Here is a 23320-nt window from a genome sequence, read left to right as displayed (position 1 = left end):
GGTGATAGCGGTGGTAGGGTGATGGTTGGACCGGATGATCTTGGAGCTCTTTTCCAACCCTAATGATTCTATGAAGATGTATTCCTCTTGTTCCTGCAGCAGCCGGCATCCTCAAACCACCTCAGCCAGAAGAGCTGTTTTCCTAAGGAATTCTACATGGCCATAGCAATCATTTCCAACCCATAATAAATGACATCCAGGAAGGATTAAGTACCACAGCAGCTCTGGGTCTTGCATGCAGAGCAATAAAGGACTGCGTATTAAAACCTGCCATCAACAAATATCACAGAATGGTTGAGGTTGGGAGGGACCTCCAGAGATCATCTAGTCCAACCCCTCTGCTCAAGCAGGGTCACCTAGAACAAATCACAAAGGATCACATCCAGGCAGGTTTTCAATATCTCCAAAGAAGGAGACTCCACAACCTCTCTGGGCAGCCTGTTCCAGTGCTCTGTACTGAACCATACCTGAAACATAAAGAAGTTCTTCCTCATATGGCAATGAAACCTCTTGTGGTTCAATTTATACCCCACTACCCCTTGTCCTATCACTAGCTACTACTGAGAAGAGTTTGGCCCCATCCTCTTTACATTGTCCCCTCAGGTATTTATTGAGAGGGGATCTTATCAGTCTCTATTTCCTCTTCTCTAGGAGAAACAGGCCCAGCTCACTTAGTCTTTCCTCATAGGGCAGATGCTCCAGTCCCTTAATCATCTTCATGGCTCTACGCTGGACCTGCTGTAGATGTTCTATGTCCCTCTTGTACTGGGGAGCCCAGAACTGCACACGATACTCCAGATGTGGCCTCACCAGAGCTGAGTAGAGGGGGAGGATCACCTCTCGACCTGCCGTCCACACTCCTCTTGATGCAGGCTAGGGTCCTATTGGCCTACTTGCCACAAGGGCGCACTGCTGGCTCATGGTTAACTTGTCCACCACAACCCCCAGGTCTCTCTCTGCGGAGCTGCTCTGCAGCAGGTCAGCCCCCAGCGTGTACTGGTGCTTGGGATTATTCCTCCCCAGGTGCAGGACCCTGCACTTGCAGGGATGAACCTCATGAGGTTCCTTTCTGCCCACCTCTCCAGCCTATCCAGGTCCCTCCAAATGGCCACGCAGGCCTCTGGTGTGTCAGCCACTCCGACAAGCTTTGTATTGGCTGCAAACCTGCGGAGGGTGCATTCTGTCCCTTCATCTAGGTCATTGATGAATAAGTCGAACAGCACTGGACCCAGTACTGACCCCTGGGGCACACCACTAGCCACAGGCCTGAGCATATGCCAGAAGTGATTACAGGGAGATAAAGTCAAGGAGGTACAGGACTCGCCCAGATAACAGTACCCCAATGCCTTTGGAAAATCCTTGGGATGCAAAGTGCCCGAGCTTCACCGAGTTGGGAGCATGCTACCTGCTCATAGTGAGCTAAAGGCTTCAATATGGCTGTGAGACAAAGCAAAGACTGGCTCCCTTGGAGCATCTGTCACAGCATGCATCTCCTCCCACTCAGGAAGGCAGCTCCCTCATCATATAGAGGCTGCTCAGTCTAAGCCCACCATTAATCCTTGGTCCTTCTTTTTGGATTACTTATTCTACTTGTCACTCATCCCTCTACTCCATAAGGAAGTATCAAGCCCCCCACAGCACCTCTCTGGGCTGTGGGATGAAGGAGAAGAGTCAGACAACACTCCAACAAGCACTGAACCAGAAAAAAGGACCTGTGGATTTTGGCTCTACCTCAGCATTCTCATACTCTGATGCGCCGTGTTCATGATCTGAGCTCTCCTTGCTCTGCTTCCCCTGGGATTTGCACTTCCCTTTCTTGCACTTCCCACTGCAGGGCTTCCTTTCCCCTCTGCAGAGGGCCTGGAGACAATTGAGGAACTTGGTTTTCCAGGCTTCAAAGTCAGCCTCAATGCTGCCATGCTTGCTCTGGGCCACGTTGCAGTCCCCCTCAGCACGAGTCATGATACGGCTGGCACTGAGCATCCACAGCCATCTGTCAATATTTCTTCCAACCTAGGATGGGATAGAAGTCAAAAGGAAATTTAAAAGTAACAGGCAATTAAGAAAGCAAGGACCAAGCCTGGAAATAAAACTAGCTACACAGGCTGCAGGACAGCAAGACACGGACTTGTAGACTCCCTCTAACCAGCTGAATCAGAGCACGGCCACAAGGCAGTCTGAACACTGCCGAGCACCCTCAAGCTGTAAATACCCCTGCTATCACGGCAATGTAGTAAGTGAGGTGTGAGAACTAGCTTCTTTGTGAGGTGCTTGTTGGTTTAGATGTCTACATGCATGACACTTCAGGTGGCTCCCAGCTACATAAAACTAACAGTCCGGTGGCAAGTCACCCCATTTTTCTTCAACTTCAGAGATTAATTATCAGGCCTAGATACCGACGTATTTTACATTAAGAAATAGAACCACAGTATCCAGCAAAATACTGGAAAAGTTGAGAAAAGTGCTCTAAACTGAAAGGCAGCAAGCTAAAAGGCTTCTGGTAATGTGTCTTCATGCACTGACAGAAAGCTTTCAAAGCTGGGAAATTAACTTAATAAGGATTTGGTAAATGTGTTCTCATTAGTCACTACCAAAACCACTCAGATTAATGCCATGCTTACAGGACTCATCTCTCTCCAATTTCACAGGACAGCACACTTGTTTCAAAGCTGCATTGCCTATGGCCTAAACCCAGCTCCTATCAAGTCCACAGAAATGCTGTAATAGGAGCTGAATTCTCACACCTTAAGTTCCACACCAGGTAATATATCAGTGTCTTCTCAAAATGATAGCACAACTCCACCTGACCCTAACGACCTACTGGTGTCACTCAGTTTTGTTGCAGTTAGGAAAATTTAGCCATTCAGAGGAACAGAAAAGTAATGGGGATACTCACCGTGTTATAATGATCAACATAAACTGAGTTTCCCAAGCCAAACACAGCATATCTCAGGCCCTTCAGATAGGTTTTGCCAAAGCGGAAGTCATTTGCAGTCTCTTCTAACCACTTGCAGAACCATGCGGCACTCTCAGTTGGCTGTCCGTCTGTGTACGTAGCTACCAAGAACACACAAATGTTCCTGCTGGTTGTCTAATGTATAAGAATGGGACAGAAAAAAAATTGCTGATTATCAGAGCACTTTACATGAGGAAGAGCTATAGCAGACAGTTGGAAGCATGAGGAAGAGCTGTAACACAAAGACAGCTTGAAGAAGTTAAAAGTTGTTTTGTGGTTTTTTTTTTTTTTTTTAATACTATGTGGGTTAAGAATGCTGCAAGTAATAAAACCAATGGTAGCAAGTAGCCATCCTCTATGCAAAGCCATCTTAAGTTAGCCAAGGGAAATCAAGCTGTCTTCCCCCTACATAACAGGGACAGTGGTAAAACTGACATCCACCCCCTCTTCCCCAATGAACAGCTTCTTATACTCTTGCAGGGATAAAAGTCTCCCTCCCATAGATGCAAGAAGGAACTATTAATATTTCTAGAAGAAAAAAATCCATCACAGATTATTCAATATAAATACGCCCCCCAGGAATTTTCTTAAGTCTTCAAAGGCTGCAGAAGTATCACTATTTGTTCTCTGCTTTCCCCGGGTGTACCCTCTCAGAGAGAACAGGGGGACCAGGTGCAGATACTCTCATGTAACTCACTCCTGAGTTACAGAACCAGCTCATACAAAATCAGAGTCAGTATCAACATATTGTAGATGATGCTCTTATAGTAACTTTCAAGATTACTGCTGAGGGCTGAAGGGCTATGCTCACCTATGTTTGAGAAGCAATTTGCAAACACATAGCTTTGGGGATTTCCAGGATAACAAGAGAGAAATACGAAAGGAAAAGATCCTTGACAATACCAGGAAAAGTTTGTATTTATTACATACCTCCTCTGCTAGACAGTCATCTGGATCATAATCTCCCAAGCTAATGACTTCCACAGGCAAATTAAGGGAAATAACTGCTTCAGCCAGGCCTTTCGCAAATCTCTGAGAAGAGAAACGTAGAAAATTATGAATGACTTCAACCCAGCTACAGGAAGCATGAAACAAGCTCTGCCGTGTCCAATCACAAGACACCTCCCAGCACAGAAAGAACAATGACACTTGATAACTACACACTGCACCTGTAATTTCTCAGATTAAAAAAGTGAAGGAGCAATGAAGACTTACAAGTGCTAATAGCTCATGATTTGCATACATACAAATTCATTCTTTTTAACAAAGTACCTAAAGCAGCACTTCTCTCTAGAATACCTGCTAGCAAACTAAGAGTGTATTGTAACAGCAAGTTTTAAGCCTTATAATTAGCGTCTCTACCACTTACCCCACTTTAAGTGAATAGACTTGGGTTTTTTTGTTTTGGTTTGGCTTTGTATTGTTTTTTGTTTGTTTTAAACATAATTTTCACTTATCTGCCATGCTGTGCACTGATTTCTAATGAGCTAATGAACTTTCCAATAAACTTTCAGATTTTTACATGGCACAGTGTTCCTAAGGCAAGCAACATACCTGAATCTCGGAAATACTTCTATCAGCTTCAGGCATGTGGAAAAAAACAGTAACATACCTTTGCTGTGCCAGTCTGAGACCCATAGAAAATTTTTATGCCAGCAACATAGACCTCTTTCGCCTGCAGGGCAGCATATCCATTTGCTTGTTTTTCTTCTACTACTTCAGAAAACAGGTTCCCATTGGATTTTTCACCCTGTGAAAAAAAGCATTTTGTCTCATTCAACCCCTTTAAGTGTCCTTAAGCCCGTTTTCCCCAAAGCATTTAAAATACAAAGCCAGTAACCAGCCTCCCAGCACTATACCAACACAACAGTCAAAGCATTTTAGCTTCTCACACACTCAGAGAGAAATGCATTAGTAACTACTCCACTGAACTAGGCCGTGCTGTAAACCCATCTCACACATCAGGGAGGCAGCAGGATTCAGCAGAACCTGAGAAGTGATTCTTCCACCCTATGCTGCAGAACTTCACTCGTGTGTGTGAGAAGGTTTTAGCTTCCTGAATGAGCTAATCCCACTCCCATCCTAAAACCAGTTCAATCTTTTCATTAAGGTCACCGGAAAGGCTAACCTGAAACACTGAACGCAAACAGAGTGACTTACTTGAAGTGACAGAGCTGTCCACGCTAACACTTCTCCGTATCAGAGTGAGAGGTTTTCAGACAAAATCTGCTCTAACCTCAGAGCAGCACTGGCGGCTAGTTACCCACACCCACAGCGCAATCCAGACTGAGAACTGTAACTGTCAGGTAAACTAAACCACACTTTGGATTTACAACAACCAAGGTGGGCCCACAGCAAAGTGCCACATTTCACTGCACCAGTGGGTACCTTCACCTGGCACCTACTCCTTCCCACACACAAGTTTTGGGTTTTTCTCAGACAAACGTGCTCAAGTCTCCAGTTACCTTCTTTTTGGTGGTGAAGAGCTGGACAACGATCCAGAGACTGATCCCCAAAGCAATAACAGAATAGATGTAAAATCTGTGCAGCCACAAGGATGCCAGGCAAGTGTAGGAAAAGTTCCACATATCCATTGAGACATCTAAATCTAGAATAAATCACAGATTTAGCAAAAGCAGATTACTTCAGTATGAATTTAGAATAAGCACACAAAAAAAGTCACACCACACCCACAGACTCATGCCATCAGCTATTCCCAGGCTCTGCAGAAAACAGCTTCTGGCTGAAGACACAACACTACGGCTGAGTAAGTGACCTTCACCTTCTCAGCGGTGCATACACAGAGTTTCACCTGCCTACCCAAGCTAACATTTTAGAAATCACACTGCAATGCTGGGCTTCTCTTACCTAGGGCAGGTTCTGTCCCAAGGAAAGGCAGGAAATACTTGCGCAGCGCCACTGCCTGAAAGTTAAGTAAAACATCCTTGTTAAACATCAAGTGTATCTCACAGACCTTAGCTTTCCATAGACCCAACACATGCAGATCTCTGGAGCTGTAAAATCCCACATCAAGGGGGAAATCATTCTCCAGAGCTAACTGGGAGACAGAGCCCTGGCTTGCACAGACAAGGTGCTACACTGATTACAACGACAGGTTGGGTACAGAGCATCAAGGCCAGACTGAAATCTGGATTCAACCACAAATACTTTCCCAGGGTTATATCATGTGGGTGAGGTTTCATTTGGAACAGTGAAAATTGTTCTGAGCTGACTTTAAAACTCCAAGTACACCATGACTGTAGCCAGGGGCGCTGCTTGTGTGGCCCCTGTGATTACTTATCAGGTACAAAACATTCAAGAGCTTACACAAGGCTCATGTGCAACACATAACTGCCTGAGAAGCACCAAGCAGGCTGCAGGCCTCTTGCACCCTGCTTTGGCAGGCATCTAACAAGAGCAGGAACACAGAAAGCTTGAAGAAGCTGGAAGCTTTATCTTGCCTCTCCCCGGGCTGCTGCTCGCAGCACGAGATTAAAGCCTTCCTTCCCCTTGGCCAGCAACACCCAACCCCTGAGAGAAGCAGGGTGAGGGGACCCTGCTCCCGGCCGGCCCCATGCCACAGGTGGGTGCCAGGTGCTGCAGGCAGGGAAGGCCTCCAACACCCCAATAATTACCCCACTGAAGCCCCACACACACACTAATTACCCCACTGAAGCCCCCCTGCTAATTGCCCCAACAATTACCCCCCTGAAGCCCCCCATGCTAATTACCCCAATAATCACCCCCTGAAGCCCTTCACACTACTTACCCCAATAATCACCCCCTGAAATCCCCCTATGCTAATTACCCCAATAATCACCCCACTGAAGCCCCTCACGCTAATCACCCCAATAATCATCCCCACTGAAGACACCCCCACGCTAATCACCCCAATTAATCATCCCCACTGAAGCCCCTCACACTAATTACCCCAATAATCACCCCCCCGAAGCCCCCCCAAGCTCATTACCCCAATAATCACCCCCCTGAAGCCCCTCACGCTAATTACCCCGATAATCGCCCCCACTGAAGCCCCTTACACTAATTACTCCAATAATCACCCCCCGAAGCCCCCCTATGCTAATTACCCCAATAATCACCCCCCGAAGCCCCCAACGCTAATTACCCCAGCAATCGCCCCCCCGAAGCCCCCCCGACGCTCATTACCCCAATAATCACCGCACTGAAGCCCCCCACGCTAATTACCCCAGTAATCGCCCCGCTGAAGCCCCCCCCCACGCGCTAATTACCCCCACCGAAGCCCCCCCCCCCACTAATTACCCCGCCGAGAGCCCCCCCAACATCCCCCCCGTACCTCCGCTCTCCGACCCCACGCGGCCGCGGCGCCGGCCCCTCGCCCCCTCCCCTTCCGTTTCCCTCCGGACGCCATTTGCCGCCCCACAACCGGGCGGGGACGGCGGCGCGGCGGCCAACGGCCGTGCACGGCGGGGCGGCCCCGCCTCTCGCCGCCCTCTCCCGCGGGGCCGTGTGGCGCAGCGAGGCGGCGGCGGCGGCGGCGGTTCGGCCATGTCCATCTTCACCCCCACCAACCAGATCCGCCTCACCAACGTGGCCGTGGTGCGGGCGCGGCGCGGCGGGAAGCGCTTCGAGATCGCCTGCTACCGCAACAAAGTCATGGGCTGGCGCAGCGGGGCGTGAGTCCGGGCCGGGGGGGGGCTGGCTGTGAGGGGGCAGCGCCCGCGGGGACCGGCGAGGAAGGGGCGGCTCTGAGGGGGTCCGGTTCTGAGGGGGGCTCCGTGGGGCCCGGTTGTGGGTGGGGGGAGAATCCCCTGCCTCCCCCCTTCCCCCCCCCCCGGGCCGCCCCGGGTCTTGTCAGCGGGCTCGGCCCTGCCCTCGGCCCGTCCCCGCCGCCCCCTGACGCTGCGGTCGGCCGGCAGGGAGAAGGACCTGGACGAGGTGCTGCAGACGCACACGGTGTTCGTCAACGTGTCCAAAGGGCAGGTGGCGAGGAAGGAGGATCTCGTGCGGGCCTTCGGGACCGATGACCAGACGGAAATCTGTAAGATGGTAGGTCCCGCGCCTCGCAGCGTGCCCTGACAGGGCTCGTTACGGCTGGGAGACGTGAACGCCGCGCAGACGTGGGAGGTTGGTTGGTTAATGGAGGGCTCACAGTGCTGCTGTGGGCGAAATCATTGTTTGTTTGTTAAAAAATGTGTAGAGAAGGGTGGTAGCTCTCTGGTATTCTCTTAAATATCATACATTCATCCAAGTCTTCTGCATTTCATGCATTTACGCGTTGGAATAGGCTGCCCAGGAAAGTGGTTGAGTCACCATCCCTGGAGAGCTTTAAAAGACCTTTAGGCGTAGAGCTTAGCGATACGGTTTAGCGGAGGACTTGTTAGCGTTAGGTCAGAGGTTGGGCTCGGTGATCTTGGGGGTCTCTTCCAACCTAGATGATTCTCTGATAGCATGCAGCCTTAATGCGCTGATCTCTTCAGACCCAGGTGAGCCTTGAAGAATTTACCATCAAAGATTCGCCGTTAAGGATGCAGAGAAAAGAAAAGGGTAGTCACTTATTTTGGAGAGTCCAATTAAATGTCAAGAACAAATCTAGTTTCTTCTTGGCACGTTACAGATTGTGGGCTTGCTGTGGGTGATGACAGTTTAACTAAACCTGTGCCTTTCTTTTTGTAGTTTAGTGCTTCTGTGGTGTTTGTTGGTTGTGGCTTTTTTTCTGATATCTTTCCAGTGTTGTCTGTTGTAACAATACACATTCTTATATGGTTATTTTTTTCAGCATTTCATGTCTAACCAAACCATTCAAGCAACTGTTAAATTTGTCATGCAAGGGTTTTCAATTTTTTGCCAGATCTGCAATACTTGCTAACCAATTTCTGTATTTTTTAACTGCAGATTTTATCAAAAGGGGAGTTGCAGGTGTCAGACAAAGAACGACAGACGCAGCTGGAGCAGATGTTTAGAGACATCGCAACTATTGTGGCTGACAAATGTGTGAATCCTGAGACAAAGAGGCCATACACAGTAATCCTTATAGAGAGAGCCATGAAGGATATTCACTACTCCGTCAAACCAAACAAGAGCACAAAGCAACAGGTTAGTATTCTCTAAAAGTCAGCTTATGCTCAGAGGTGTTGTCATCAAGTGTGATTTCTCTATGAGCATTTGCATAGGAATGAAAACAGCCTTGTGGTCAAAAGCTGGCAGAACGATTAGTTGGCTGGCTGGCAGCTGAATGCTGGGTGCAAGCAGCTTCTGAAGCTCCTGTAGTTTGTCTTTTAACTGTTCAGTGAAGGGAGAAAGATAAAAACTAATTAAAGCAGCATCAATGATATGCCTGGAACAGAAATAAATGTTTTATGATTTATTTCAAGTGAGGTAGTAAATTAGTCCGTACATCTGAGCCATATGGGTTCCTACTGTTCTGTAGGATGACTGTCATTTAACATTATTTCCTATTGAACATTCTTTCTGGCATGTTTTTTCAGTATTTGAAGTGACCACCATCAGCCATAACTCTGCCTTTTCTTTTTAGTCTAACAAACCAGCGTAATTGCAATCTCTTCCTGTAGCAGAGTGCCAGTGAATAGTACTGAGAAATGTTTGAAGCTAGTACAGAAAAATTGAGGTTTTGATCTGTGTGGCCTTTTTAAGCAAGTGAATAAATGCTCCTTTTTCTTTCTTCAATGTCTCTGCAGGCACTGGAAGTGATCAGACAATTAAAGGAGACCATGCAAATTGAACGTGCTCACATGAGGTTACGATTTATTCTTCCAGCAAAGGAGGGGAAGAAACTCAAAGAGAAGCTCAAGCCACTGATTAAAGTTATTGAGAATGAAGACTTCCACGACCAGTTAGAAATTGTAAGCAATAAAGCAGACCTTGGGTTTCATACTTGATTTGACTATACCATACTACAGCAAGAATTAGCATAGGGAAGTTGTTTAGATAAACTGCAAGGGTGCCACAGATTCTAAATCAGAGTCATGGTTTGTAGTCTTTAATGTCACACAATCGTACTGAAAGCTTGAAAGTAGCCTTTAGTGTACAGAGATTGCAGGTTCAGGCTGAGGGGAAGCACAGTGTAGTTTCTCTTAGCAGTGATTCTCCTATAAAATACATAAGTTTCTCTGTATGGAATTTTTCTGTTAATTATTTGGTGGATCAGGCCTGTATTTTGACAATAGTCAATTATTTAAAAACCAGTTTGTGGTAAAGGAAAACTTGCAATCGGTAAGAATCTTTGAGAACAAGTTAGAATCTAGCAACCTAACTGTCAAAACCATCATGTCCAGCATGCTGAACGTGCTGGAAATGCAAAACTTCTTTGATAAAAGCAGTTTTGATAAAAATTGCTTAGCAATTCTGTCAAGTCCCTATAGTAACTAAACAATACCTTTCTTTAAATGAAAATGAATTTTAGGTCATGAGAAGTTGTTGATGAAAATTGAGTATTATTGCTTGACTGATTAAATGTGAAATATTTCAGGTGTGCCTTATTGACCCGGGCTGCTTCAGAGAGATTGATGAGTTGATCCGATGTGAGACAAAAGGGAAAGGAACGCTGGAAGTGCTCAGTCTGAAGGACGTGGAGGAAGGAGATGAAAAGCTTGAATAACGAAAACCTTTTTGATGCAGTACTACTTTAACAGCGTTCAACGGAATGACTGGCGTTAGCCACTCTTTTCTGTTAGGCCTTCTTGTTTTTTCCAATCTCTTGCTGCCAAATACTTTCTGACACTAATCCTTTGGGATTTTTCCATGCAGTGTGTTTTTTTAATCATTTTACACTTGCTTGGTTTACAAATGGTTTGCCTGTAGGAACATTTTGTGTCAGAGTTGCACTAATGAGGATTGAGTTAAGACTTGATATGGAAGTTACTATGGCTTTGGTTTACTTTAAGGGTTGCTGATGAGGAGTGTTTGACTGATATGGTGCCAATCATTTTTGCTTAAATTGTCAGTGATGAGTGGAAGATTGCATATGTCACCGAGGGGTGGGTGTTGTACGTAAGGAGAGGAACCTTTGGAAAAGGGAGATGCATTTTCACTTTCAAACAAGTGCAAAATGTGGATCATGTGTAAACCAATCTCTTGGCGGCATGAAAACTTACCTATACTTCCATAATTGGCTGCTCAATAATTACAGTAATATAAAGGACCATTCATGTAGATTTTCTTCACTGGATATAACAGCACTCACTAACTTAGAAAAAATGTTCTCCAAATAACTTATTCATAAAATCTATTTAGCTACATTAATAAAAATGAATTATCATCTATTTATATATTATAGATACAGAAAGAAATAAAATATTTTTGTTATAGCATAGGAGGTATCCCTGGCTGTGGTGATGCTTTTCGTAGGCTGGAGGAGCAGCCTGCATTTCTGAGCTGTTCTCATTCACGCAGTGAAATGAACCGGATCTGTAGCCTCTGGCCATTGTACTAGACAGGCTTTTGTTGGGCCGGAATTCCCTCGTGGTAGCTGTGTGTATGTGTGCCGTTTCGTTTGAGTTTGATGCAGAACAATGCTTGCAGCTGTCCTTTATCCTGTGTCTCTTTATGCTGCTTTCTAATACATGTGCAGAATTTCCAGCCAGCTCCTGAGGCGTGGTGTGTAGTTCTTCAAGTTTCTGTTAAAACTTGTCTCAAATGTATTAAACAAATGCTTTTTAACTTGCATATTTCAAAGAAGAGGGGGAAAAGAGGATGAAAACTGGAGAAAGAGATATTAAAAATACCCCCAGGCCAAGCGGATATTCTTGGGAGACAAAGCCAAGCCAGCAGGAATTTAAGGGGAGCCTTTAGCATTATATACCTGTTTCCATGCTGACAGTATGCAGCAAATCAGGATTTGCAGGGCGGCCAGCTGCTAGATCTCTGTTTTAGATGAGCATGTGCTACATTCATTCTGTGCTATTTACTTTTGGAGCATGTGACCATGCCTGTTAAATGACAATTAAACAGACCTCTAGGTTGTGTTTTTCACGTGATGTTTTCCTATGTACCATTAAAAGATGATGTGAACTTTCTAGATTTCATGCAGGGAGAGATAGTCAACTGGAGAAAGATTTGACATGACACATGGGCTCCTCTGCACCTGACTAGATCCTTGGTCAAAGGTTTCCTCTCTGAAGTTGATTTCTGCAGCAGCTTGTTGACATGAGCTTGTGCAAGGCTGGGTTCAATTTCTTTAGTAATGTTTTGGGAGGACTTGCTGCTAGGGAGCCCGAGTTCTGCTGAAGGGTCGTGAAATGGAGATTCTTGAACCATTGTATCCATCTTTAAATGCTTTCTATTGCCCCCAGGATAATCCTCCATCATGTTTAAATGCTGCCTAGGAAGGTTTAGTGGCATAATTTCTGTATTTGTGGGGTGGACACAGCTTAAATGTGGAGAGCTGGTGCTTGGATAGATGGGCAAAATTCCTCATGTATACAAGCCCTTAGCTGCTTGTCTTTCAAATGGCCATCTCTTCATTCACAGTTTATGAAGCACTGAGGATGATGATATTTAACTTGTCACTGGCACTTAGTACTAACATGTAATTCATAAATCTGCAAAGGAGACACCGAGCAAAAGCCTCAGATGACATTGTGTTGGTAATATTTGATTTCGTAATTCTGTAATTTCTTTGTTTTATATGTTCAGCACCTAGAGCACAATAGGATGGCTTGAGTTACAGAAGCTTAACCTAAGCTGATTTATGAGCTTGGTGCAAGAAAGTCAATTTCCTTATAAAGTCTTTTTCTACAGATCAAATGTTAAAGATTTTCTATGGTAGAGGGAGCTTGGTTTTATTTATAAACATGCGTGCATTTCTTGACATGTTTGTAGTTCAGCAAGAATGTATGGTAAGCATCAAAATAAATACCAGTATTGATAGCTATTCTTTCTGTTTTCAACTTTTGCCCATTTCAACGAGGAACATAATCGTTTCCTGACTTACTAACTGAAATTTCCAAAGGAACATATGTGTGTAGTAATAGTCTCCTCTTGGTGTTCGAAGTAAGCTGGCAGCTTTGAGGTGAGTGCTGGTAGTGGGCTTGGGTACACATGCACACGTTTTTTCCCTGAAATTTTCCTCAAAACTTGAGTTAAACAATTTTTTAGGTCTTCTGCATGTTGCTATTCTTTTTAGTTGTGGTCTTTCTGTTGAGGGAGATGTTCAGTTTCCTGGGGATCTGTGAAAACCTTTAGGTGGCAATGATTGGTCCGTAACCCATGAGTTTAAATGACACCGAATTACTCCAGTTAAGTGCTTCACCACTTCACTTACGTAAAGGCGGTGTTCATGAGAGATCAGCCAGGCAGTACCCCCTTGAGGTCTGGGCAGAAGACAGCCTTTGAAAAGAAAGAATGATCACATAGGCATTGGATTTCACGAGTGGGTGATAAGAACTGAGGCTAGGAAGGAGAGGAGCAGAACGCAATAAATTAACAGGTAATTACTCTTTCCTGATACGATAGCCAGCCCTATACCATCCTGGTAGGATTCCTGAGCCAAACTTTATACAGCTGTGAGAAGCTCCTCGAAGAATGTACCCCTTCTGGATGTACCTGGTTCCTGGCGGGGCTTGGAGCATTTGCGGGGCTGGGGAGGTTGAAACTGCCGTAGCCACGGCGATGGGACGCTGAGCGGGGTCCCAGCTGGCTGCCCGACCTTTGGAGGGCTCGGTAATTGCGCAGTGCTCACTCTGTCGTCCCCTGCTGAAACGGGGCAGAGGGGGCTGTGGGTGGCCGTGGCCACGCCGTCAGGGCAGGTAGCAGCCAGGAGGTGCAGGGCAGCCGCTGTGGGTGTGTGGTGCCTGGAGGAGCCACGGTGCCAGTTCCGTCCGAGGTCACAGACCGGCGGTGGCACCACCGGACAGAGGGGCCGCAGCAGCTGCCGTGTGCACGCCAAAGCTCGAGGCCGGACCGCTGGCACCATGCAGAGCTGCAGGGCAGACATCAGCCAGCAGACCCAGGAGCTGCGCAACATCATCACCTTGCAAGGTGCTGCTCCTTTGGCCTCGTGGGCACAACCCAGCGTGGGGGGCCCTCGGGGCGCAGGGATGTGTCAGGGTTGTGGGGTGCGCTGGGATGTTGGTCTCCAGCATGGCAGCCAAAACAAATGGGTGGCAGCCGCACCGGGATGGGGCCTGCAGTGGCTGCCTGGTCCCCTGAGCAATGCGACCCCCTGCAGAAAGGGGCCATCGGGTCCCCAGTGGGGCTGCTCCCTTCCTGCTCAGTGGGACCAGCCGAGCGTGTGGCTGCCCAGGCACCGGGGAGGCGGGATTTGGCCCAATGTCTTTTGTCCCTGCCTGGCTTTTTCCCACTGCCCAAGCCTCTGGGGCAGAGGGGACGCATTTGTGCAAAAGGGGGCAGCAGCAGTGGGTGAGGATAGGCTGTCCTGTGCCAGAGCCTGGGGACAGGACATCATCCTGCATGGCACCAAGAGCAATCTAACATCCTCTAGAGCAAGGGAAGAAGTTTTTCACACAGTCGTCTGAGGAAAAGCTCAGCCAGAACAGAGATCTGCTCCCCCGGCTGCGCGGGATGGTGCAGGAGGACATCCATGCCCTGGGCATTGCCCAGAAGGTACCTGCAGATCCCCTCGGCTGTGCCCCTGCTCCTCTGCTGGGTCTCTCCAGGAGCAGGTACCAGCCTCATGGGGCAACAACAGCATGTGACAGTCCCCAACCTGGCACTGATGTTCTCTCTGCCCTCTCCTGCCCACAGCATGACCAGCTCATCATCTCCAAGGCTTGCAGAGCAGAGAAGAACTTGGACATAGTTCTGGCTGGCAAGACGGTGGAGGTAATGGGCAGGGCCTGGCTGGCTCCGGCTGCTGGCAGGGGTTGGGAAGGGACACTTGTAGGAGTCTTTGGGCCAGCAGCCCCCTGGTGGTGGCTGCAAGACCTGGGGTGTTCACAGGTCACGTCTCCTCAGAAACGATCTGCAGCTGCAGTGGGTGGACACCAGCAGCCACCTCTGCCCTGCCCCACCTCCCAGGGCAAAGCTCTCCCACCCTCAGCCCTGCCACGGCAGTGACCGTTTCCCGGTGTCCCCGGCTCTGCTCTGGAATGAGCTTCCCAGGCAGGTCCCCATCCCCTCCCAACCTGCCTGCCCAGGGTGCCCGGGAGAAGCTCCAGAGCAGCATCTTCGAGCGGGTGAACGCCTGCAACGCACTGCTGTACGAGGTGAGGCGGCGCGGCCGGACCCAGGACGAGCTGCAGCAGCGGCTGCAGCAGCTGCTGGATGTCAAAATCGATGACAAGCTGCTCCAGGAGCAGGTGCAGGTACATGCCACCCCTTCCCCATCCCGAACTCCCCGGGCTCGGCATGCTGCGCCACCCCGTGTCCTGCCCCGCAGGTGATTCGCCAGCTGGAGAACAGCATCGAGAAGATGCTCATGAAAGTCCACACCGGGCAGAAGGTGACCCTGCTGTACCTGGCGGTGCGGGATGTCCTCAAGAAGGTGGGCTGTCCCCGTAACGCCAGCACAGAGCACTGCGATGGACATGCCCCGTGGCTGGGCTGTGCCCCGTGGCTGGGCTCTGCCTCAGGCCATCTGCTGAGGTTGGCTTGACCCGGGACTCGGAGAGGTGACGCGGGGTGGCTCTGTGTGTCCCAGGAGCTGGCCTACCTGCCTCTGCATCTGGACCTCCTGCACGGGATGGCCGGGGTGTACCATGGGGAGCTGGAGGACATGGAGCTCACGGCTTTGGATGCCCTCAAAGCCAATGACATAACCAAGGTGAGCAGCTGGGCGACCTCTTCCTTCCATGCTTCAAAGCCTATAGAGGTCCAACAAAAACAGCCCCCCGTGCCCAGGCTGGTGCATCTTCCTGCAGTAAATTGCAGAAGGACTGAGCTGGACCTGCCCACAACAAGCAGATGCGTCCATAGCTCCTCCAGCATCCTGCTCTCTGTGGCCCTGGGGCTGGGGACAGCCTTCTGGGAGCACTGGTGACAGTGAAGTCAGCCTGCTCCAGCCTCCAGCCCTCCATGCCCTCCGTACTCATTTCCTGTGTAGCCCAGGAGGTCAATTTTGGCCATCCATGGATACCAGCTGGCCCACGGAGGTCTTTCCCAGCTTTGACAGCCATTTCTCCCTTCTCTCTGACTCTAATGTGCTCCAGGAGGAGCTGGCCAAGTTGGAAACAGAGTTCCTCGCAGAGAGAGAGCTCAGGCACCGCTCCCTGGCTGCCCAAAAGGTGCAAATCGACCGACTTTGGCTCAAGGACGCAAGTGAAAAGCATTTGAGAGCGGTGAGCTGGTGGGAGCTGGGCAGTGCTGAGACCCCCTGGGGTGGGTGTGCCGCAGGGCCACCCTCCCCAGGTGCCAGCAGCTCAGGGGGTCACGACAAGTGTCCTTGCAGCAAGCCAGGTACGACCTGGCCATGGACTTCGCCTCCCTGCTGCCACAGGACTCGCTGCTGGGTGAGTGCCTGGAGGGGCCCAGGGGCTGGGGAACCCGAGGAGGAGGAGGAGGCAGCCTCCTTCCTCCCCTGCCCCTTTCTTCTGCCCAGGCACTAAGCTGGAGGCCACCAAGTCCCAGATTGAGCACGAGGCCCGGGTGACATCGGAGGTGGAGAAGGCCAAGGCTGCAGTGCAGTGCTCCCGCCTCTGGGTGAGGGAAATCCCACCCAGGAACACCCAGCTGTGGGGAGCTGAGACTGCTCTGCTCACAGCTTCATCGAGAGGCTCCTCTCCTGAGCCCTCTGAAGCCCCTCTTGCTCATGGTGCTGACCCCTGGGCCCTGCGGGCTGAGTCCTCGCGCTGTGCCCTGGGCAGGACATCACGGGCAGGCTGCTGGCGCAGCAGAAGTCCACGGCGGAGCTGGAGCAGCACATCAGGGCGTGCGAGGAGAAGAAGCGGGCGCTGAAGGACATGCTGAGGGACTTGGAGCTGAAGCAGGCAGAGCTGAAGTTTCGCCAGCCCCCAGGTGCCATCAGGTGCTGCTGGCCTCGGGCTGCAGAGGGCCTCCTGAGGGCCCAGGTCGGGATCCAGCCCATCCCTGGGGAGCAGGGCCACGTCCTCCTGCCATGCGTGCACTGGGACATTCGTGTCCCAACAGGCCACCCTGTCTCTGTCCCACTCAGCTGCCCACCCCTCCTGCACCAGGGTCTGCGTTCAGCAGGGTGCTCCCCAGTTTGGTCCTGGCAAAGCACCCAAAGTCCCCCCTGGGACAGCAGGGACATGGAGCGAGGAGGGATGGGTGAGGTCCTCCTGTCTAGAGCCATGGTGATAGCAGGACCTGAGGCCATGCACTGGAGGTGCCTCTCAGACCTAGCCTGCCCCAGCAGGGCATGTGGAGGACATGTCCTCCCTGCCAGGCTTGAGCTGTAGTGCAGGCAGCATCCACTCCACAGCGTGGGCCTACCTGGGCAGCTTTTGCAACACTTTTGGGGTGTCTCTGCACATGGGCACCCATACAGACGTGTGTGGGTTTGGTCAGCTGCAGGAGGCTGGAGGCAGAGCTGAGGACGGGCCTGCAGCAGGAGGAGGCCCGGTTGGAGCAGGCGCGAGCGCAGTCCCTGAGGAACCAGGAGCTCCTGCTCCTCTTTGAAAACGGCATCGACAACCTCTTCATCCGCCTGTACGGCATCGACGTACCCGAGCAGGTACAGGGTGCAGCGAGGAGCTGGGGACCCAGCTGCCACCAGGAGTAGGTCCTGCCTGTCCCCACCGTGTGTCCGCTCCCCAGCACAGGACCCATGGCAGTGCTACGGGGCATCCCGGTGACACTTGGTGCTGCCACCATCACCCCAAGCAACTCGTAATCCCTGTCAATGTTGTTCTTCCCTCTGGCCCCAGGATGTCTCCATCGAGCTGAAGGGGGTGGATGAGAAGCTGCAGTACTGCGAGCAGAAGCTGCAGCACCTGGTGCAGCGGGTGGCCTCCCTGCCTGCCCACAGCTACAGCCCTGACGAGGACAACGAGGTGTGCAGGGGCCCTGTCCCTGCTCTGGTCTCTGGGGCCCTGCATATGGCTCCTCTGGGTGGCCTGTCCCAGGGCGTCCTCCCTGATGGGAGGATGGAGGTGACCCTGGGGCAGGGCCAGGGTAGTGCTGGACACTGCGGGGTGCCCCCTTCCCCAGGGGTATGTCGAGGTGGGATGCCCCTCAGGTTGCAACACCTGCCACCCCTTCAGCAATTACCCCAGAACATCTTTTGCAGACTTTTGTGAAGGTCAGGAATTTTCTGGAGAAAACAACTGCAAGAGAGCCACAGAACCTGAAGATTTCCTTGGAGGACATGGGCTCTGCGGTCCAAGGTAGAAGAACACGGGGACAAGTCCCACAGCAACTGCCCCAGCCCATGGGACTTCTGGGTGTCCTGTTTTGCCTCCCACTGTCCTAGCAGACCCCAGCTCACAAGCTGATCCCAACCCATGCGCTGTCCCCAGACCCTGGGACTGACTTTGGCTGTCTCCAAGGCTTTGAGCATGGGTGGTTGTTTTTGGTGTGTATGGGGAAGAGAACAAAGGCAGCTGGTGGGGGGGTGAGTGCTGAACCACATCAAGAGGTGCTGTGGGTCTTCATCAGCCAAATGAGAGTCTCCTAAATCACCTGGCAGGGAAGAAGGACCAGTGCTTGTCTCTGTCTGTGGCCTCCTCCTGTTAGATGCTCTTAGAGGAGATTGAGTGCTCAGCAGCTCACCACCTCTTTATTCACAACGAGGGAGATGTGGCCACCACCTCACATCTCCAGACCTTTACAGGAAGCCCCAGCAGAGTCAGAGATGAACCACTGAGGTGGGGGTGGCATTGCCAGTGGATGCTGAGGATGGAAAATCTAGTTGACAGTGCCTGTGCTGGAGATGCCACCAACCCTCTGAGATGTGGAGGCTCTCCCTGGGGACACAGGTATGGTGGAGGTGGCCTCCCAGCCCCACTAAGCCTATTTGCTCCTGCTCTCTCCCACAGATCCCTTTGATTTTGCTGACAAAGACCAGGGCCTGGTTCTCACCCGGGAGGACATCAAGAAGCAAGGGCTGCACCTGATCGAAAGCAAGATGAAAAGCGGCAAGAGGAAGTAGTGGTTGCTCCCCCAGAGCTCCTGATGCCTCAGACCACCCCCTGTGCCCTTTTCCCCGCAGGTTTAATAGAGCAGAGCTTTTTCAACCCTCCCAAGCCTGTGGTAAGGCTGGAAGGGGGGGGGATCTGGGAGGTGGTCTTGTCCCACTGCTCTCACCTACTGCTCACCCTACAGAGCTGGGGACATGCTGGGGTGGAATAGTTTTTCCCCCCCTGGAGCAAAGCCATGGGCAGGCTGGCTTTCTTCCCCCTTGATCCTGTAGGGCCAGTTCCACCGTGGGGTCTCTGGTCAACCCCAACCCCAGAAGACTATGCAGAGCCAAGGCTGCACACTGGGACAGGAACAAACGGGTAGTGGCACCTAGGCATGCAGGTGCCCAAGCAGGCAGCGGGACTTGAAGTCATGCACTGAAGCATGGAAGAAAGCTGCCTGTGACTGATTTAATCCCATGGTGGCTCCTTGCAGGAGGTTGGGTGGTGATATGGCAATGATGGATGGGGATACGGCAGCTCAGGAGGGTTGGTACCACCTACAAGGAGTCCCAGAGCTGCAAGGCACCAGGCCACACTTTTGGTCCCTTCAGGTTTTTTGGTGAGGTTCCAGAGTAGGAGTTGACCTAGCCACTGGATTAGGTTTAACGGGAGTGCACTAAGCAAAAGGCTACCCAGCATGGACCTGGTTGCATGACGTTCCCACTGTCCCATGGGTCCGAGGCAGCTGGGGGGAAGTGTACGGGTGGTGGGGCAGCCTGGGTGGGCATGGCGTCTCTGGACAGGTGCATGGGGAAGGAGGGACAGATCCTGCCTCGAGAAGGAGGAACCAAACATCAGAGGAAGCCCCCAGACTGGGGCTGTCTAACCTCTTCTTAGATGTCTTGCACCTCTTCCCTCCCCTGTGGCCTGTGCACACATCATTCAGCCCCTGCTGACAGCCTTGAACTCCAGGCATCGGCTCTGGGCTGCAGGGAGGTGCCTGGAGGTGACATCGAACCCAGTGGGACCTGGAGAGCAGAGGATGCTCTGCCAAGCCTGGTGGTGGGTGGTAGGCACCTGGCCCTACTGCAAGCAAAGGCACACATAAAACAATGCTGCAAATAGATGGTGCTGTTTCCCCAAATACAGCCAGCACCGAGGGCTTCTGGCACAGACCCGTAGTCCCTTCTGGTGACCCAGAATCTGGTGACACCACATCCCAGCCCACAGGGGGACATCGGCACTGTCATTTCCACGTGGTGCCTGCACTTGGTGCTGACATCACTTGTGACTTCATTTCTGTGCGGAAGGGAATGGCTGTTTTTGCTGAGCCTCCCAGGGGACGGGCAGGTCACACCAAGTGTTCTTGGTGGGTTTTGTGAGACTGCAGATATAGAGAATATATTGCAAAAAGCACAGCCTAATTTGTCTTTAAAAGGAAGCTCCAGAAATAGCACAATTTGCCAGTGAAGGCATCTAATGGAGCTTTTCAGAATCAATAGCCACATACGCACACTCTTCTGCATAATTACACCAGTCCTGTTCTCACATGCCCACCGCAGCCAGGGTGTGTGTTTTGGGGTCTGGACCAGAAAATTGTCCACAATCAAGTGGCCGAGCAAGCAGCAGGTCTGGATGGTGCTGGACCACTGAAACCACATCCACGATCTCCACACCCAGGGCCTGAAGAGCCTTAGCCAGGCCATACTGGTGGGCTCTATTCAAATAGAGAGTTAGGAAGCCAAATACTTGCACGACAACCCCGACTTGAGCAGAAAACATCTCTGCTTTTTGTGCAGGGCCCTGTCTCCAGAGCCCACCAGGCTGATGTTGAGATGGGTACACCCACACCCCACAACACTGGGGAGACACAGCTGCAGTGGTGGCATTGTTGATGAGAAATCACGGAAAATCCACCCACCCATGGGCTTTTGTGCAAAGCATCCGTTCCTTCTCTCTTTCAAGGCCGTGTAAGTGGCTGCCCAGCAGTTTTAACTACAATGGGGCTGCAGGAACCACCAGGAACTCCAGTGTTTGCTTGTACAGGGTCTCGCACAGCACAAGTATGGAGCATTAGTTCTGTCTCAGCTGGCTTAGAAGCTGCACGCCCAGGACACGTCTGTTAGACAGCAGGCACCCCACCACTTAATAAATGTGAGTGGTTTGAAGCCATTTGGTAAAAATAACTTAATCAGGTACTTCAGAATTATGCACACAGCTGCTGGGGGTGCTTTCCTCTCAAGAAGCTCCTGATAGCCTCACTTCCTTCTGAAGGAGCTCCCTTAAAAAGGGAGGCTTTTTAGAGCACGGTGATGGTGCTTTGTCCCTTGCACTCAGTCCTGATGCACAAAGGAGCAGGAAAGGACGCTGGAAAGCTCTGGAGAAGACCTCCCGTAGTCTGACACGTTTCCTCTCCCTCCTCTTCAGCCTCCAAAAGGTATTTGGTGAGGGGCAGAGCCAGATCACTCAGCTAGGCCAGGGCCTGCCTTCGGTTGGGTTCAGAGCTGAAGAAAAAGTTTCAAGCTCTTACTCTGGTTTTTCTATTCTGGATGTGAGAAAGAGAGAAACCACAAAACATGTCGAACACTTCTTCATTTTCTGGAGAACCGGGGCTGTGTCCCGCCCTGAGGAGTGCGAGGCGGTTCTGGGGCGCGCTGGCTGCCTGCTGGGAGCAGAGCGACGGCACGCCATGGCTTTGTGGCTACAGGGCCGCCGAAACCGCCAGGTCTGGAGAGGAACTTACAGAGGCAACCAGACTCATCACGAGCATTCGTTGGCTGTGTTCAGACGCAGCATCCCAAACCTTTATCACAGCCAAAAAACAAGGGGAAGGCATGCTGTGCCGCGAGCCAGCAGCTCATAGACTTGCAGACAGACCTCAGTGCCGCCATGGATGGAGCTGGACATGGGCTGGGCACAGTTTGGACAGGTGGATCCCAGCACCCCAATTTTAAACCCCTTCTGCCAAAGCGAAGGTGCAAGAGGGAGTGGGAAGGAACCAGAGCAGCGGCTTGGTTCCTGGGTTCAAGATCTGGATGCCCTAGGGCACTGTCCCCACCCCACAGAGGCCGTGGGGCAGGAGAACCACGCAGGGGTGCTCCTGGGGGGGGCAATGTGCCCGCCTGGCCGCTGGGAGGGAAGGGCTGGTGCTGTCAGGGGGTCCAGCAGGCATGGAGATAGCACAGCCCTGGAAGGAGCAGAGAGATTTCCTCTGCCGCCCGGAGAAATGTTTCCTCCCACCACAACTATTGCCAAAGGGCTGGAGAGCTCCAGCACGATCTTCTGCAGGCGGTGCCAGCGCTGGTGAGGGACCTAAAATAGGACATCGGAGAATGCACATCAGAGAATTCGCCGCACTAAAATATCTCTGCCCTGGAAACACTTGTGGGAAGGCTGGGTTTTGGGTGGGATTGTTTTTTCTTTTAAGGATGTGATCAAAATCAGATGGAATGAAGCACAACCAAGGGTAGGCACAGGCTGGAACTGTTATCAGAGCCTGAGCACTGGGGTTTTCCTGCTGAGGACACAAGCAAAGAGCCGGGGTGAGGGGCACCAGGCCAAGTCAGCTGGTTTGGGGCCACGAGAGGCTGTGCTGGCTGCCCTGGGCAGGGCCACCAGGGCAGGGCTGCTGAGGAGCTGCAGGAGGCAAGTTCCTGCATCCAAAGGAACTCAAGCACTTCTCCCTTTCCCTTTGCTATTGTAACGACTGACATTTATGAAGATGACTTTTGAACTTTTTTGACTTTTTTGCCCCCTGAATAGCGATGTGATGGCTTCCCCCTGCATCAGGTGTCGGTGGGGTTGCGGTGCACGCTGCGGCTCCTGCTCCATGGCACGGAGGCTCTGGCCCATGGCCCCTCTGGCTCCTGGCTGGTGCTGCCTGGGGTAGCCCAAAGTGGCCCCAAAGAGCACGATAAGAGGGGAGAGATCAGTCTTGGCAGCACCAAGCGTGTGTCCAGGACACTTTCACCATCCAGGAAGGATTGCTCCGTTGTGCACCCCTCCCACAGCACCAAAGCCTCGTGCCTTACAGAGCAGGTTTGCATCACCCAGGGCTTTGCTCCCAAAGACCCCTATGGGGATACAGCAGGGGCAGCATGGCTGTGGCACGGGCTGGGGTCTGGCACCATTTGGGGCAGTATTGGTGGGGAATGTGCCACACTCTGTGACTCAGGTGGTCTGAAAACTGCAAGCAAGGAAGAAAGTGGCTGCCAGAACCTCAGCCCTGACCCCATCAGCGTGGTCTCACCTTGGGACAGGAGTGGCTGGTGCACGCCCCAGCCCTGGCCAGGCTGAGGATGACCAGAAGCAGCCAAAGGACCTGCAGCAGCTGAGGAACAGCAACAAGCATCCAAAGGCAGAGCCTCTGCCTGGGCTTCTCCCCCAG

The 23320-nt window shown here is 51.3% G+C and overlaps 3 protein-coding genes across 7 annotated transcripts in view; 2 read left to right on the top strand and 1 right to left on the bottom strand.

Moving 5' to 3' along the window:
• TYW1B (tRNA-yW synthesizing protein 1 homolog B) overlaps positions 1-7387 on the bottom strand; it is a 106579-nt gene extending 99192 nt beyond the window's left edge. The window contains exons 1-7 of one of the 4 annotated variants that reach the window (XM_048068012.2): positions 7272-7387; positions 5825-5879; positions 5422-5564; positions 4569-4706; positions 3887-3988; positions 2897-3091; positions 1732-2013 (exon numbers count right to left, since the gene is read on the bottom strand). In XM_048068012.2, the coding sequence (XP_047923969.2) occupies positions 1732-2013; positions 2897-3091; positions 3887-3988; positions 4569-4706; positions 5422-5564; positions 5825-5879; positions 7272-7346 (990 nt within the window). In that variant the 5' untranslated portion in view covers positions 7347-7387. Of the gene's footprint in view, positions 1-1731; positions 2014-2896; positions 3092-3886; positions 3989-4568; positions 4707-5421; positions 5565-5824; positions 5880-6283; positions 6622-7271 lie in introns of those variants that run through there. The other 3 variants (XM_066979393.1, XM_048068013.2, XM_013189315.3) reach the window with 3 other exon arrangements.
• Positions 7388-7402: 15 nt separating this feature from the next.
• SBDS (SBDS ribosome maturation factor) lies at positions 7403-12827 on the top strand. The gene is made up of 5 exons (XM_048068015.2): positions 7403-7611; positions 7855-7984; positions 8831-9031; positions 9634-9798; positions 10425-12827. The coding sequence occupies exons 1-5, from the start codon at positions 7484-7486 to the stop codon at positions 10551-10553; spliced, it is 753 nt and encodes a 250-aa protein (XP_047923972.1). The 5' UTR covers positions 7403-7483; the 3' UTR covers positions 10554-12827.
• Positions 12828-12969: 142 nt separating this feature from the next.
• Positions 12970-20649, top strand: CCDC183 (coiled-coil domain containing 183). Of its 2 annotated transcripts, none has more exons than XM_013189349.3 (14): positions 12970-13933; positions 14397-14518; positions 14660-14737; positions 15052-15219; positions 15294-15398; positions 15555-15677; positions 16063-16191; positions 16302-16362; positions 16452-16552; positions 16717-16877; positions 17387-17546; positions 17740-17865; positions 18102-18198; positions 18850-20649. In XM_013189349.3, exons 1-14 carry the CDS (start codon positions 13867-13869, stop codon positions 18960-18962), a joined length of 1611 nt encoding a protein of 536 aa, XP_013044803.3. In that variant the 5' UTR covers positions 12970-13866; the 3' UTR covers positions 18963-20649. The 2 variants fall into 2 exon arrangements, with proteins under 2 accessions (XP_013044803.3, XP_013044802.3); XM_013189348.3 differs by having other exon boundaries at positions 17381-17546; positions 18850-20646.
• The last annotated feature ends 2671 nt before the right edge of the window (positions 20650-23320 follow it).

This window comes from Anser cygnoides, chromosome 18 (genome assembly GCF_040182565.1).
Source record: "Anser cygnoides isolate HZ-2024a breed goose chromosome 18, Taihu_goose_T2T_genome, whole genome shotgun sequence".
NCBI lineage: Eukaryota > Metazoa > Chordata > Aves > Anseriformes > Anatidae > Anser > Anser cygnoides.
This window is presented reverse-complemented; position numbering and strand designations above follow the sequence as displayed.